Raw genomic sequence first — 17,414 nt, forward strand, 5'->3', positions numbered from 1 at the left:
AAAGCTATATATGTTATGAAGAAAGATTCTGTAGCTTCTCAAGGGGATTAGTAAAAAAATCTTATTTCCAACTAACCTGAAATTTGCAAAATAACTTCAATTCACTGTCGTTATTTTTCACTCTTACAATATCTTTGTGCCCTCAAAGACTTGATGAACTGCTTTCAGAGCTCTTTCTTTTTCATGCTTAGCTGTGTTTCTACATGAAACACGACACTGCCGTGGACTTTAACGCCTGGAGTCTCCTACCACGAGGGCGCTGAATGCCCAGGTGGGGTGATGGACACAGTTTGAGGGATGTGATTGAGATTTGAATGAAAATAAAATCAGCAATCAGATTTTACTGAATTAAGTTTCTATGGTTAACCTCTCGTGTCAGGCATACCAGTGGGGAACATGGTGACTTATTTTGAAGGGAAAGATTCACAACAATGCATTCTTAATGTATGTTTGACATCATAACGATAGATGACTCAAACAGTGCTGTATTTTTTGCACATGCAGAATAATATCAAATGTTGCAGACTTTCTAAAGAGTGCAGGAGTTTTTCAAAATTGACGCTGGTGCTCAGCACTGCCTCCCTTAAGTAAGAAAGTTTTGGGTTCGAACCTCTTCTTGGTTAGCTGGCTGAAGGTTTAAATGTGAGCATGAATGGCCTATTTCTCTCTGTTAGCCCAGACTGGTGACCAATTTAGGGTGTATCCCATCAAGCTACCCTGCTGGGATCGTCTCCTGCCCCCCTGAATTGGATAGGCGGGCGAATGGATGGTATAATTGAGTCATTGCTTAATTAATCTTCCACTGACTGACATCCGCCAATGGAACTGAGTGCTTTTTTTTGCAGCACCGCCCTTAAATCTAACTGGGAGAGAGGGAGACACCTTCAAGCTGAACATCACGGTGACAGCAAGCGACAGGGTCGACTTTAATGGCGTTTTGATTTTTTTATGAAATCCCTTTTTTATGCTGAAGAACAAATTGTCAAGGACACTTGACATGGCCTTAAATGTTAAAGATCTAGTTTTCTCATTTCACATCTTTGCAAATTTCTTAAGCTCATTTGTCTCGCTCATGGACCTTGACACACACCCTTAAAAGGAAAAATAATTATGGAGGATTTCGCCATGGCTCTAATACTACCATGACACTTCTCTCATGCTTAATATCCTGAACGACAGGATTAATTCCTAATGCTTTGAAAAGCTGATAAAAAAAACAAGCACGCAAGTTTAGTTGAATTGTTAAGAAAAATCAACTTCTTTGTTATTAAGAGTTTGGAATCTATTTTTTGTACTTTTTCGGAGGATTAAATGCGTTAAATTGTTTTGTTTATTTAAATCTACTCCCAGGCAGTGACGTAAATGTAACTCAACCTCAACAGAAGCAGCATTGTCAGACGCCAGCTGTTGAAAATCATTCGTTGTGTAAATGATTATTTTGGAGATTTTGGTTTTTTGGAGTAGTGAAATGCTTAACGCAGCAGATTCTCCCGGGATTCACAGTCGATGTTTATTTATGATTTATAGTTTTTATCTGTATAAGATGTCAGGCAAGGTGTCAGTTTTCATTGTATATGTAAGAAAACAACCACTGGGGAGCAGAAACGAAGCTCGGAGCGGAACATGCTCGCCAACGCACGCACACGGACCGGCTGAAATTGAAAAATGTTGATAAAAAGGACTCATCGGTGAAAGAAAAGCTGCATTCATTACCTGCTGTTACACGTCAATTAGCCATGTCCGCTTTCTTTTTGTCTCTTTTTTAAATTCCTCACATGGTTTGGTTGAAACAAAACAAAGTAAAAAACAAATCTCACCCGCAGAAATAAAAGGGTGATGTCAAAAGCTATTTCCTGCACTCCGTTTAGCCAATCTCAAGGACACAGACATGCTGTAGCTGTGTGCTGACATCCCTGCATGAATACTAAAGCGCTAACATGAAAGAAAAGTCCTGCATTTCAGCTGTAGTCTCCCTGCCATTGTGGCAAGAAGATAGACTACAGTAAGAAAAAAAAAGAACCAACGAAAGAAAGCAAAAAATGCAAAGAAGTGCTCTTTGGTTTGAAGTAAAATAGCTTGTTCGAAAATAGCTCGCACAAATATGTGCTCACCGTGAAGCTTCAGCTTTCAACACCTCGCTGTAGTGTCTTGATCCCTTTTTAAAAAAATATAAGATTGAGAGCTCAGAAGCTAACTGCCAGCTCGAGCTCATCTGAGTTTGAAAACAAAAGCGAGAACAGGCAGGAAATCGGGAAAAGCCAGAAAAGGCCAGACGAGACAAAGACGAGCGGCCTTTGACCACTTCTTGCCGCTGCGCATTCCTTCAAACCATTCCTCGCGCTAATGATGATGTACATCTGGGAGCGCTGGCACCGTTTGTGGTCAACCATTAACCATTAGCCGAGCTTTTCACCGAGTGTGCGTGTCACCCGGTGCTTCGCAGGGAGCTCAGATCGCCCCCTTCCCTTTGCCTCTCTGACCCCGGATTCCCAGAAAGAAGCGACAGATTATTTACTCGTAGGCCGCTGCCCCTGAAGCTAATGAGGAGGAAGAAGCCGCATTGACAGACATAATTATCACAGTTTTGCTGGGCTCAGCCAGGGGTCCCTTTTGTGGTGTAATTACTGTCCTTTCATCCACACACCACTGCATCTGCCATTACTGTATTTCACCCATCTTCAACATCCGCCTGCATTTCTGCTTTAAGCCGCACCAAAACAGTCTTGCAGAACTTTTTTTAATCGAAAATCTTTCCCTACCTTCTTCCTCTGATTGATCGACGTTATTGCGACATTATTCTATAAGACGTTGCACTTCAGTGCTGTTTAAATAAGCTAAAAACCTCTATGAATATGCCATTAGTGAATATGGAGAAATAAATAGACCACCTAAAAGTCTCCATTGTTTGTTTCTGAAGAGTAATAGGCTTTTAGCGCAGCTGCGTGCACCCCGCCCCTCCCTCATCTATCTCCTCGGAAATTTTGGCACTGTATTTGAAATGCATAGTTTCCTGTTTCCCTTTGATGGAATCCCTTTTCAGCAGCCTCGGGGGAAATCATGACTGGCAATGTTTTGGGGGAGAGATATTTAAAAAAAACATATAACCATAGCCCTCTCCAGTAGTCAGATCTTTCTGGATTTGTATGGGATACCTTTGCTTAGTCAAAAAAAATGCATAATTCTTTTTAGTGTGAATGAAAAAAAAGAAAAAGAAAGATAGGTATCTCCAGGGAGCAGCCATTTTGAAAGCAGTAAAAGTAGCAAGGCAATTCAGCAAGACACAAGAAACCCACTGAGGTTCTCAGCATGGAGAACAAAGTAAAAAAAAAGATCAATGGGCTTGGATCAATCACTACTTTTCTCTCAGAGTAAAATCCAACCACAACAGGTGCTCTTGATACTAAAAAAGGGGTGGGGGGGCTTCAGAGAAAACATATTAGCCAAACTCTAGAACCATAATGAATAAAGAATACTCACAATTGGACTGGCATTGATGTAATCAGAGTTGCTGTGGTTGTTCTCCGCTTTCAAGGTGATCCTGGAATGATCGTCTGTAATGGAGATGCATAATTCATCGGTAAATATTTCCCCCCGCTTTTACTCCCTGCACAATAACAACAGAGTTTTGAGCAGCAACACAGGAATATGAAGCTGAAATGGCTGCGGGGACTGCAATTTCACCAGACTTTCATCATGCGCACGCACGCTGTTCTAAAGTCCTGGATTGCTTCACCTTAACCGAGGAATGTTCCAAGTGAAATAATAATAAACTGTTTCATCTTAAGAAGTGTGCGAGTTCTGAACTTTCAAATCCTGTTCGTTCTTTTTTCTTTTCTTTTTTTCCTAAACAAGTGAAGCTGTTGCAAGAGTCATATAATGTATATGTAATGGCCCGGAACCCACTTTGATTTGCTTGGAATTAAAGTTCATGATTTAAAATATTTTCATATATTTATGAACAAAAAGGCGAAATCAAGGAAAATAAAACATCTTTATGTGTTATTTAAAAAGAGTTTAACACTTTAGGCTCGTGAGACCTGCCCAGGTGAGGTCAAATTTGACAGTAACCAAGCAACACGCCGCCTGTCATCAGATTGCAGTTCAAATGTAGCTAAATCCTGATTGGCGCATGACACCGTGTGGTACATAGCTACTGTTGCTATGCCCTGAGCCCTCTACAGAGTGGGTTTCCTTCCTATTTATCCCACTGCACTGAAATTGGCAGAAAGTCACCTGGAGGGTGTTTGTGAGAGATTCCCAGATATATATATATATATATATATATATATATGTATATATATATATATATATATATATATATATATATATATATATATATATATATATATATATATATATATATATATATATATTTAAAAAAGGCACTTGGAGAATCCTGAATGGAAATTTATGGGACAGTTGTGCAACAAGTAAGACGGTGTCAGAAATAAAGCTTTCTCACACCCAGAACCTTATTTTGGGTCAAAGTCAGGAAGATTTTTCAGTGTTTAGCATCACATTTGAATGGTGGGTGTGTACATGCAGGTTTTATGTTCTGGTGATTATTAGAATATATATGACTCATAATAGATTAACTTTAACTAACTGGGAAATCCCAGCAAAGCGAGCTGTGACACAACTTTCACTGCTCTGATTTCACTCTTCAAATAAGGAGGCGTCACTGATGCTACTTATTCACATGTTAACCTCCTGTTTTGACTGAGATTCCCAGTGTTCGTAGTAGTTGTCGTTTCTCTGGCTCTCTTTCAAGTGCTTGCTCCGGTTTGCTCTGTATTATTGTAGGGTCTTTAACTTAAAATATAAAGTGCCATGAGGTGAATGTTGTTGTGAGTTGGCACTATATAAGTAAAATTGAATTGAATTTCAAAACTGTGCTGTCAAGGACGGACATCGAGCTGTAAATCCTTAACTGCCATAATTGCCATACATCAGCACACTGCTCACAACTTATGGGCCAACTCAGCTCCCACGTAAGATAAACAAACAGACATAAGTATAATGTAATTTCAGTTTGTCTAGAAGGAGGCGTAAACAGTTAATTTTGCTGTTTGGCTCCATTCACCTTTATCTCAGGAGCTTCATTTGGGTGAATTACAGCAAATTTTGGTGCAGGTCTGCTTGTGTTCATTTATTTTGGTGGTCACATTTTAAAGCATGATTTACATTTACTTCAATAAAATTATAGGCTTTTGTACAACTGTTACAAATACTATAAAGGGCCAAAGTTTCAAAAAATGACATCGCTTTACGTGCATGTGACCCCTCTAATCCAGAAGCCCAGACTTCAGACTGCTCTGAGCATTTTTTTTCTAGTCTTGGAGCCTATGTTTTCAAAGAGAGAGGATATCCCTAATATGGTCATCTAAGGCACACACAGCTGTGAACAGAGGTTATTTGTGAGGTGCAGCCAATCAGAAGAAAGCTGGCTTAAAGCGAAAGGAGCTAAAATGACTTGTTGCAGACTGAGATGCTGCATCAAAGCACCGCATAAGATAATACTTAATATTCATTTTGAACTGTGAATCATCCAAAAAATCTAGAGTTTAAAAAGTAAGCAGAGCAGCTCGGCTTTAAAGAAAGACTTATTCACCCTCCAGTGTTGCGTTTTTGGGTCCCAGTTCATTCTGAACTAACTGAAAATCACAGTTCAGTGAGTGGAATTTCTCCACTAATGAGAAATTCTCAGCTCTGCCTAACAAACCTTTTGTCGTGTTATTGCGTCTCTCTCTTCTTTAAAATGTGTGAACTAATGCTAAAATGTAGTGGTGGGCTGAAATAAAGCAAAACATTCTCATGAAATAATGTTTTTGTCCTTCATGGTAACGCTAGCTAGTAATAATACTTTAATTACAAGGGATCAATGTTCATTTCAACCTTTGGATGGTTTTGATGCGTCCTTTGGATACACTTGCAAGAATTAGCCAAGAAAGCAGTTATAGTCACATTCAAACTGCTTTAAAATCATAAAAACATCACTTCATCCAAATTTTTTGGAGATGCCCAGTCCCAGTACAACTTTTAACTTTGATATTCGGTGACTCTCAAACAGGTATGCATTTGTCCCCATTGAAAATCCTCTTTGGCTTTAATCGAGAGGATGCGAGAGATGCAGCAGGGAGTCTCCTCTCACTACACTGACAGACACTTATGGGGTTTCTGGAAAAAACAGTTTAAATATCGCTCTTTGGCTAGATTACTAATTACTAATTATTTGTTCATGTTTGAAGCATATTTTCCACAGTGTTGTTTTGGCATGTTTACCCAAATGGTTTTATGTTCCTCTTTGGAGCATCTGTTCACAAATACATCAACAACATTTATGAAGCTACATGACCCTGCCTGGACTGTTCCAGACTTGAGGATCGTACTAACATTCCTGCAGAAAAAAACACTAAAGCAGACAAAAAACAAACAAACCAAACAACCTGAATGGACTCACATGCGACCACGGCGTCAGAGCGGTTCCTCTTGGAGTTCTGCTCGCCTTGGCCCACGCTGCAGGCGCTGGGCTCTGCCTGGTAGGAGCACAGTGCCTCCCACTCACGCTCCAGACGGTTCTTGTTCTTCAAGTGGTCCTCCATGTATGACTAGAGGAAAACAGACACCACCTCAGCCACCACTTCAAACGACAAGCCAGAACCGTGCAAGAGTTCAGCTCGAGATATGGCTGCAACAAAGAAATCTGATTTGTTTTTGCACTGAATTTGGTTTAATTAAGTAAAAATAACAAAAAAAAAACCCCACTTCACCTTTACCTCACTGGAGGTTTCTGGTTAATGCTCGATGTTAATGCTTCATTGTATTTTCTAACCCATAAATAAACTAGAGCAAAAACACTAAACCTTAAACAACAGCATCCTCCTTCAAGCATTGATCAGCTGTCATGTCGCATTATTATTCTAAGCTGCTGTACAGCACGGCAGCTAAATGAAGAGGAGGCTGCTGAAGATCTAGGTGGGGAAGGTGTGCTAATGCTGGCATCTTTGTGTGTTTGTGTGTTTGACCGAGAAGAAACAAAAAACACACACAATTAAGACTCCCTGAAAGGTTCGTCTGCATTGGAAATACTTCAGGGGTGTTTCAATCACGTCCCTCACTGCTTGCACAGCCGCTGATAAGATTGTCTGCATTTAAGCTGTCGCTTGGAGAAGACAAAATTGAATTCGCTAGAGAGACAAAGATGGAAAAAGAGAAGGGGGAGGGGTATAGGCCTCTGTATGTGCGTGTGTGTGTGTATGTATTCACCCAAACCAGGGCAAGTCTTAGGGAGCTTAGAGGCTGTAGCTGGCAAGAAGAGTCTTTTTTAGCATAGCACAGTGTTGCACTTTCTCTCCTGTATCATGGCTCCCCTCTCGGCGGGGTTAAATGGTTTAGTCTGCTATTGTGTGAGACAGAAGATTACAGACTCATAAACTGATGTCAGGGATCAGCTGGCTAATACAATGAAAGTGATACCCAGATGTGCCGGGTTTTCATCCCGTATTAAAAGCAGTATAGGTAGGCCGAGCAGAGAGGCGACGCTCCATTGTCACAAATCCGACTTATTCACTTCTGCCTGTCATCGAGAATCCAAGTCTTTGCAGCATAGTATACATTAATATATATATATTCATAGATGATAATCACAAATAAGCTTGTCCAAAAACACAATAGCCAATTATTCTGGTGATGAATTCAGAAGTCCTCTGCATGCCTGAGAAGGATATTAGCGCTTAAAAGAAAATTACAAATCCTGCACACAATGGAAATCAGAGTTTATTGTTGGCCACAGAAGCAAAAGGTGTTACACACGACCAGGCTGAGAACAATAAAAAAAAGCAGCTTTTGTGGTTAATGCAGCTGCATAATGAGAGAAAACGGTGGCACAGTATGCCCTATCTGAGCCCATTAATGACAAGAAGTGATCGTCCTAAAATACTGCAGTAAATTTCTACTCTTCTACTTCCCAGTCTGAATCTGCTGTTTTATGCATGCAAAAAAATTCAATTATTAAAAAAAGTCAGTTCTAACACATGTATATTTGCATGTGCTGAGATGTGCATCGCCTAGAACACACACACACACATATACACATATACAGCGCTGTCTTCCCAGGAAAATGACAGCATGCCATTATGGCCACTTGACAGAGCCTGTCACCACTATGCTCTTGTCACCCTGTACAAGTACTCTCTGCTTGCCAGCCTGACAGCATTCCACCTCCCCTACCAATATTACATCTCCATGTACTTGATATATCCACTCTGAATTGCATCCCATTCTATTCAAACGATGCCCTGAATCGATTGCATTCCAAATTCATATTTTCGCAACTTAATGCAATACAGCCAGCAGGCCCTTATCGAGGCCTCCTGCTTCTAGGAGGAGGCAGTGGACCACGGCGTATTCCAGAGACAGGGTAACGAAGGTTTAGTGAATGGGGGGATTATGTCTGCCAATCAGAGGGCTGGGATGGGAGGCCTGGGTGTCAGGGAAACAATGTCTAATCCTTCCTAAGCAGTCTCCTCAGCAGCAGAGGGTGCTGGGTGAAATCAGGATGAAGGGACGACCAGGGGAGCCAGACACAACAGGTAACACATTACTGTCAGGCTCTGCTGTCAAATTAAAACAAACAATGGTGGGAACAGTTTGTGCAGGGACCTTTATGATATGTCGAACAGCTGCGAGACGTGAAAAAGAGCATTAACGTGTACTGTGATTTGTGTGACTAATATTAGCTACATGAAAAGAACTCATTGTGTTGCTTTAAATGAGGCAGCAAATTGCAACCCCCCCCCCAACTAAATATAAAATTGCAAAGAAAAAACCCCCACAAAAACGCTGAGGGCAGAACATGTTGCACAAGTCAGTGGCTATTTTTCCTTTGCCTGAGTCTATTATCCTGTTGAGCAAATAATTTATCATTTAAAAAAAATGAACAATAACAACTCAACACAATAATGAAAAAGGGCCTCCAGCTACTTAATTATTGATTTCTTTCCCCTCTTTTTTCTTTTTTCAGTTTTTTTTTAAGAGAGAGGTGATTAAGCCAAGGGAAAACTACAACAACAGCAACGGCATCAACATTTTGACCCTGTTCCTGCACAGCAGGAGAACCTGCTGAGGGGTGTTTTGCTTTGCAAAGCCGGAAAACAAGTTTGGTGCCTGTGAACCCCTGTCCGTGGTGCTGAAAAGCTGCAGAATCACAGAGTGGCACATGCTTCCTTTTTACACATCTCTTAATTATTTTACATACATAAAATGTAGAGGTTATGGCATCACAGTGTAGCTGAAACAGAAGAAAAAAAACAAGTGTAAGACACCAGAGGTGTGCCAAAGCTCTGGAAAGCACAGCAGATGACTCAGCACACAGAGGCATCCAATTTTGGTTTTGAAGTTGGAAGTCGTTATGCAAGTCTTAAGGTGGGCCACACAATGGGACACAACATCGTAGTTCATTTATCCTGACGGCACTCTCGCAGAAGTGGTGTGTGTGCGTGTGTGTGTGTGTGTGTGTGAGGTGTTTGGGGCTCAAGAAGGAAAAAAAAAGAACCCCCAGCATGTGTGCTTTGGAAAGCTGGGTATTCATCATCCTTCTCCACACGGTGTGAGCTCCAAAGAGCGGGAGCGGCGAGATGAGAGGAGAGCAGAGATCGGAAAATACAGGTCTGAGATCAGTGATAACAAGGCAATCTCACACATGGTTTCATGTGAGATGGTGGAGGAATTTTAAAGAAGAGGCCCCTATAGGACATCTCCATGTCAATCACGGCCATGAAAGAGAAGTAAAGGCCCCAGAGTGTTTTACCTTTCCACAGCGAAGCGCTTGCGTTGCTGCTGCGAAGAAACTAGGGCTAATAATAACAGCTCCTAGAAATGATTCACAGTGGCTCTTTTGTTATTTGCAAGGCTAAATGCTTTTCTATTGTCAATGTTTTCAAAAGAGGCTTCACAAACAAGCCTTGACGAGTGCAACAAAACCCATTTATTACCAGCAATACAAGGCATTACTCAGATTCACTCTCATTCATTATAGCCTCCCAATATAAAAGCTAGACATGCAGTGTGATGAATGCTCTCTCCATTAATGGAAACACTGCAAGGCATCTATCCATCTCTTTTATCAAGCTTGTTTCAAATGAATGAAGCAAAAGTTGTGCAAAATCAAACCATGCATTGTGTGTTTGTGGAAGTATTGGCAACCAAGAGCTTTTTCAATCAAACGAAAAAAAAAAAAAAAGAACAATATTTCTAAAACATCCAAATGACAATCAGATGGGTAATGATATTTCACTTTTGTGCCGCTCTCATCACGCGAAACATTGTCTACCTTATTTTGCTGCGGCGGTAAGAGAAAACGGAGGCGGTAAGAGATGAAAATGACAGAGAGGAGAGAGAACCAGGACGGAATGATGAAGAGGGAAAATGAGACAGAAGTAGGAAGAAAAAGTTGGAGGAGGAGGAGAAAAAAAAATATAAAGACGCCAGAGCCGAGATAAAAGCAGGAGGGAGAAAACAGCAGGAAGAGTAATGAAAAAAACAAAAAACAAAGATAACAGGTTTCTGAAGGGAATGAGGTGAGAGAGGGATGAAAAACACCACCCAGACAGATAAACAGAGAGAAATAAAGCTGTTGGTATTCATACAGGACGTCTTAAAATCAGACACTAGCATACAAATTCATCAAACAAATAAAAGGAAGTGACAGCAAACATTTTTCTATACTGGATTGGCTCCAGTATGCCAGAATATTCCAAATTAGGTGTAGTACAAAATACATTACACTGGCAATCTTCATTTAACCATGCAGGCACTCTAAGCGGCGTGACGTATAACAGACATTACCTCATGGCTCCTCAAGGTGGAGCTAAAAAGCGAATGAGTGCAAGGGTCTTAACTGGCTTGCAGCAATAAATGCATAGCTGAGAAGCAGCAGGCAGCCAGAGAAAGCAAATCAGGGTGCTAACCGATTGAAGCAACACACAATGCCAACACTTGTATATTAATCCCACAATGCAGTGAGTAAATTCTCTCTTCTGTGCGAATATCGCGATGTATCGTAAATGACTTTATGGCCATTTATCGAGTATCGCAGAATCACATACATATGACATCATAAGGTACTTGAGTCAGTGTTCATTTTTTAACATTAAAATTAGATTTTTAAACCTATTAATTATATAAAAGTAGATATTTCAGTCACTGATCACTCATTCTTTCAAAGAATTTTAAACAATTTCTTTAGTGTCAACGTATTTATTTACTTGAAAATATCATCGGACTTCTTCCCACCACTATTAGCTGTCGATTTGTCTATTTAATGACCCGTAACAGTATTTTCCCAAGCATTCATTAGGTACCACTAACCCTAACCCACTGGCTCTCAAACTGTGGTGAGGGACAGAAACAGGTGGATAGAGTTTGCTGATGCTATTGCACTTTCAGCTTGGATCCTTTTTATTTTTTATGACTGTTAAAAACTGTGGGGTTTGTGTGTGTGCGTGTGAACGTCCTTCTGAAGTGGGGTATGCCAGGAAAAACTTGAGAACTGCAGCCTGAAACCATCACTCTCAGCTAACAATTTTCACCTCTCAAGTTCTCTTGCTAGTTTTCACAACAGTCTGCGTTCTGCATTTGATCACAGTTATTTCATTAGACAGACATTACTAAACGATCACTCAGATCTCATTAAAGACATCCCGCGTGCACTGTTGGAGCAGGTATTTGTGGATGCCATCTTTTTCGTGCTTTATGGATATCCTGATTTGTACTTTTATGATTAATGTAGCAACTCAACACTCACCATCCTCTGGTGAAGTGCAATACCAAAGGCTGGGAATGTCTGATGTAGACTTGTGACTGTCTACTGAAAGCTGACCCTACTTACATAGCTTAGGAGTCTCACACACTCGACTAAACCCACCCTGGCAGGTTAAGTGCATATTTATGAGACATGAAGGGATGTTTGTGCTTGTTCAGTTGAAACAGTCAGACGCTAAGAACCACAAATGCTCTCTGAGGGCTGGACAACAAGCCATGTTACCAGCCAACCTCCATTTAATAACTCATCTCCTTCTTTACCCCCTTTTTCCACCTCATGAATCATTACTTAAATTATTTCTGGAGTCAAGGCAAAGCTTCTTACCAGTATCATGTGACCAGTGGAGATGTCCATGTTGGATGGGACTGGCTCTTCACACCAGGAGGAGGTGCTGCTGCGGGTCGACGGGCTGGCTGCGGGGCCATCGCTGAACTGAGATGACACGCTGTTGAGCCGAGAGTGGCGCAACGTCTCCGGCCGCTCGACGCGCTCCGATGTTCGTATCGCCATCCGCTGACGACACAACTCCTGGGGATTACAGGAGACGACGATGGTGAAGAAGTGGATAATGAAGAGCGCAGTTCTTCCTCTTTGCAAGCTCTTGTGCATTTATCTTCTTTTCATGCACGTAACAATAGCTTTATGTGCTTATCCTTGCTGTGAGGGGCTGGTTTCTGTAAATGCACCTTGTGAAATCCTGCATCTCGGCTGAGTTGATCTGTCCTCACTTAACTGTAGATTAATGGCTTATCCTCGTGGATTATGGAGCTTATACTAATTATGTCAAAAATACATGGTTGAGGAACCCTTACAGAATAAATTCAGTATGTCACACCTTGCTGCCACACAAACAACTCCCTTCAACGCTAAAGAATGGATCTTTCACAGCATAATCACCCCACATCCACACGGTGAACTCAAACTGCACAGCAAAAAGTGCTCTACTTAAAAAAGAAGAATCTTTTTTTAAAGGATTTTTTTTTTTTGCAGAGAAGCAAAGGAGATACAAAATGAAGTTCCACTATTGCAAAATAAATGAATAAACATTTCCTGTCGCTTACGAAGCCACTTCTATTAAGACCACACATCTTTGTAGTCTTAATGAGTCAGTTTTTCTCCCATCATGCCTCAGTGCAGAGACAGAGGATTAACCCTCTGAGATCTAATTTGTCATCCTAGCCCCCAACACTTAGCCTAACTGTACCCTGATGTTATAGTGACAAAATTCAATTAAATGAGTTTTAATGCATGTCAGTTAGAATAATTATTATAATAATAACAATTATTCGTGTTATTTCCCTTATTTTGTTTTCTAAAATGACATATTCTGATGGTTAGGACCATCACTATTGGTTACTTAGACCTCAGGGGGTTAAACAGTTCAAGACTGAGCATTAACTACTAAAATGACCAGCACAGGGTTGTATACCTCGGCCAACAAGTTACATTGGAGTTTATATTCATGCCTGTTTAGACCCATGGAAGACTTTTAAAGGTGGATGCCAAAGATCAATTCTGCATCAGTAAATTCCAGAAATACAGTCACAGTCTCTTCCTCCTTTTCCCGAGTTATGGCTGGAAAACCTGGCTGGTTATAAAATGTTGCTGCATTATGTATTTGTTAGACATTTGTGTGAAATTCTGTCCCTAAAAGTCTCTTGTGATGTAACCTTGATCTTTGACATACGACGATCAAACTCTCACAACTTCACCCTCTACCGCACGTTTGCGCCACATGTAATGAAACTCCACCCCGTGACGACGCTCTATCTCACTCAAAACACTCCGATGATAGTTTATCAAATTTGAAGAAATTCGCCAAGAGCGTTCCTGAGCTATTGTGTTCACCCAAAAAAAGATGTATGAATAAATGGGCAACGAGAAATGATAACGCCTCTGGCCATGCATGTTGACAGCGCTGAAGCATGATAAAAAAATATATAAATATATATATTAGAAAGAAAATCTGCTGAATTTATGCAAGCTTACATATTACATCTGCTTCCCCACAATAAGGTGTGGCTTCACTGGATATTTCCACGTTAAATTTATAATCTGTAAGCCCCACCATGTTTAAATTTGGGAGGCAAAGCAGTCAGCTCCACAGAATTCATTTCCATACTCAATTAATAACAGTCAGGGCAGGCGGGCCAGTGAAAATGCCTCGTGAAAGCACATGCTATCTCATGATGAATCATAGCGATATTTCCCTCTGGAGCACAGGCCTCTCTAAGCTCTGGTCTTGGATCAGCTTTTCTGCCATCGGACTTTAATGATTAGAGGCATGAAGCAGTGCCCTGGGCCTTGGCCCCAGGGCACAGTCCAGGTCCACCTCATAATTCATCCTACTTCTCAACATCTCTGCAAAGCCCTGTGCTGTACCAGCGCTGAGAAATGGTCCCATAAGAAGGGAGTGGGATGCAGTTAGTGCCAGAGGAGAGAGACACACGGAGCCCAGGGAGAAGCACAGGTCGTGAGATTACACTCTCCCCGTTACCCCTTTCTTTCAGACAACTAATCAGAATGAAAACAGGGCCAAGGGGAAACAAAATCTACAGTCCGTGCTGCCATTTTACAATAACACCCTCCCACTGCAGACAGCTCTCCCCGAACAACTCTGTATGTCAAGCATAGAGTACACACCCACAAGACAGCAGAGTGGCTAGCAGAGGACGAACAGGTACCGGATTTCACCTTAAATTTGCACCGATTTTCATTAATTTATGATAATCAAAGAGTGGAATTTCAGAAAGAATATTTTTGCATCTATTCTTAATTTGAATATTTTTTTATTTGATATCTTTTTTAATGGTCATCACCATAACACCTCAGCCTTTGGAAATCAGCCTCGTGAAAACCTGATAAAATATTGAAAATGTTAACGTGACATGCAGATAAATGTGTTCTGAGTGCCACGCTGGGCACAGCTGAGCCCCAACTCTGAAAATCAATACAGCCCAGGCTGCCTGTTGCCCTGGAGGAACTGAGGGAATAGGTCACAGTGGCGGTCTGCTCCCTTTCTCCTACGCAGACACACACAATTCACATGAAAGGGTAAGCATATCTATTGGAAAAATGCTACTGGCAAAGAAAAAGGAAAGATTTAAATACACATGACAATATTTTCCTGTTAAACTACTAAAACATTTAATAGCACATAAAATAAAACAAAACAACAAAATCGCTGCATCAAAAAATGGTCCCGAAAAGCAGGTGGAACAAGAGTCACTCAAACATGAGCAGACAAACTCTCACAAACCAATTGGATGATCGGCCGTATTTGAACAGAGGGTGCTTCCCTCCAATAGCAAAGCACAGGATAAGAATCCCGGCCTCTGACTGGCTCATAGCAAGGAGGCTGGTCTTACCTGATAGGTTGCAGTGGCATCAGTACTGGTGTCAGTCCCCAGACTGGCTAGCTTCTCCTTCATGTGTAGGTGCGAGCGCTGGCGCACGCAGAAGAAAGTGGCCGACACTGCCACGGCCACCAGGATGAAGAGCATGCAGAGGACGGAGAGCAGCAGGAACTGGCCCGACTCCACCCTGGTCTCCTTCACCACGGGGATCTGGGTCAGGCTGCCCCTCTGGAGGACACGCACACAAACAGAGAGAGAAAAACGCTGTCAAGAGCGGTAAATGATGCCAGTCTGTCTTTTTCCCAGACTGATGCAGTCGCTTTTGATTTACAGCAACCTCCATATCAAGTCTGCAGTGCATCAATTTTCACCTGAAGGCTTGTGTTGGGGAAAAAAATGTGGATGCAGAAGTGATGCAAGTGCCTTGTCACCTTACCTCCACTTCCTCTCCCACTCTTTCCTTCCACCCACTGCCACTGTCTGACTGGCCATTCTCATTAGAGAGCTCTAACTCTGGCTTGATAATATGCATTCAGACTCAGTCAACCCCTATTACAAGCCCCTGTCCAGTCCTGTCTCCTCACTGTGCCCCACTATAGATATTTACAACCCCATTTAGTGCTGGCATGGCACGGGCTGGCACTGTGCAGCTTCAGGAGGCCTGGATACTAAAAGCTGTTGCTTAATTAGCTCCTCTGGTCCTGAGTTTGGCTGGATTAGGCCCTGGCCCAAGCTGCACAGCTAATGGTTACCAGGACTGGGGAGACACAGGCGGCGCAGACTGGACCCTCACACATACACTACTATCACCAGTTCAGTAAAAAACAAGAAAAAAAAAAAGCTTTTCAAAGATTCACACCAACGCTGCATGTTAATTTAGACAGTAGTTTCTACAGCAGACCAGGTTTAATGTGGTGTAACATCATCTAAGAGATTTTTATCAGTGTAGGTTAAAGAATAGGCCCTATGTGTTGATAATTGGTCCACTTGTGGCCATTTACTATAACAATAAATCCCCTGTAGGCCTCGCTGATACATATTTTGAGAGCATAACAGTGATAATTAGGAGCAATAATGCAGACGGATAATTAAAGATACCTAAAATGTAGCTGCTAATAAGACTGCCTGTGCTGATTGCATAGGCATCCTGTCAATTTGTCTTTGCTTTGAGCTCTGCAAAACAGAGGGGTGCAATTTGGCCCAGCACAATTTGCCTCACATAAATCATCCTCACTGTCCTCTGAGATTGACGTAAAAACATGGCGTTTCTGTAAAAGCCAGATCTCTGCAGATTTTGATCAAATTTTACCAGCTGCACACATGCCAATAGCTATGCATCTGCAAAAGGGCAATATCAATAACAGTGCACGAATACATCAGCAGGCTCCTAATTGTCTGCATGCAATATTGAAAGATTGATGGGTGGAATGAATCAAATCCACCCCCCCCCCCAAAAAAAAAGAAATAAAAAAAGCAGCCAGTCGTGCTCTGACATTTAGCCTGAGGGGTCTAATGGGCCGGCTGAAGGATGACTACATCTTGTTATACCATTTTCAAAACAAGACACTTCACCTCACACCAGTAACAATGCGGTTTGACCTTGTGGCTCGTAATTGCCAGTGTTTTAGCTGTTGTGCCGATGCCTGGGTCTTTTCGATTACTGTGTCGGGCCTGACGACAGTTGCTGTTGATTGCAATTGCGGTGACTCGAGCATGTAGTTTCAATCAAGCATTAAGAGGTTGGACAACAACCGAAAGGTTTGAAGAGGCTCATATACGGTTAGAGAGGGGAGAAATGGCCTCCATCCAGTGAATTGTCTCTCATTTTTAGTGATTGAAATGAATACACGGACAGCAGCAATGTTTTAGAAATGAAAACTATTTTCATTTGCTAGATGCATTCTAACATAAACACGCACACAAAAAATAAAAATATCGAAGCTTAAAAAGCCTCCTTCCACTTTGCATCCAGCATATCTGGCACCATAGGATGCTACACTGATTCAAGCCTCTGAAATCAAAGTGCCTACTGATTCAGATCTGCCTCAACCGATTTCCAGCAGTGGCACAATAATACAACTCTATCTTTTATTTCGAAAAAAAAATAAATTAACATTTATTATAAAGTTCATCACGGACGTGGCCCTTCGTAATACGTGGCTTATTCTCGAAAACGATTTACCTGGTCAGCTTGAAATGAATAAAAATGTTTGGGAGCGAACAGACTTGAAATGCAG

At 41.5% G+C, this 17,414-nt stretch overlaps 1 protein-coding gene across 3 annotated transcripts in view; it reads right to left on the bottom strand.

Annotated features, from left to right (window-relative positions):
• The window catches only part of ptprn2 (protein tyrosine phosphatase receptor type N2), a 216,205-nt gene that overhangs the window by 81,560 nt on the left and 117,231 nt on the right, over positions 1 to 17,414 (bottom strand). For all 3 annotated transcript variants that reach the window (XM_086306435.1, XM_086306434.1, XM_086306433.1), the window contains exons 12-15: positions 15,190 to 15,405; positions 12,146 to 12,349; positions 6,461 to 6,608; positions 3,478 to 3,551 (exon numbers count right to left, since the gene is read on the bottom strand). In XM_086306435.1, the coding sequence (XP_086162561.1) occupies positions 3,478 to 3,551; positions 6,461 to 6,608; positions 12,146 to 12,349; positions 15,190 to 15,405 (642 nt within the window). The remainder of the gene's footprint in view (positions 1 to 3,477; positions 3,552 to 6,460; positions 6,609 to 12,145; positions 12,350 to 15,189; positions 15,406 to 17,414) is intronic.

This window comes from Aulonocara sp. 'chitande type north' Nkhata Bay, linkage group LG9 (assembly GCF_057382095.1).
Source record: "Aulonocara sp. 'chitande type north' Nkhata Bay isolate Kocher_YH1m ecotype deep benthic linkage group LG9, A_spYH_male_GT1.1, whole genome shotgun sequence".
NCBI lineage: Eukaryota > Metazoa > Chordata > Actinopteri > Cichliformes > Cichlidae > Aulonocara > Aulonocara sp. 'chitande type north' Nkhata Bay.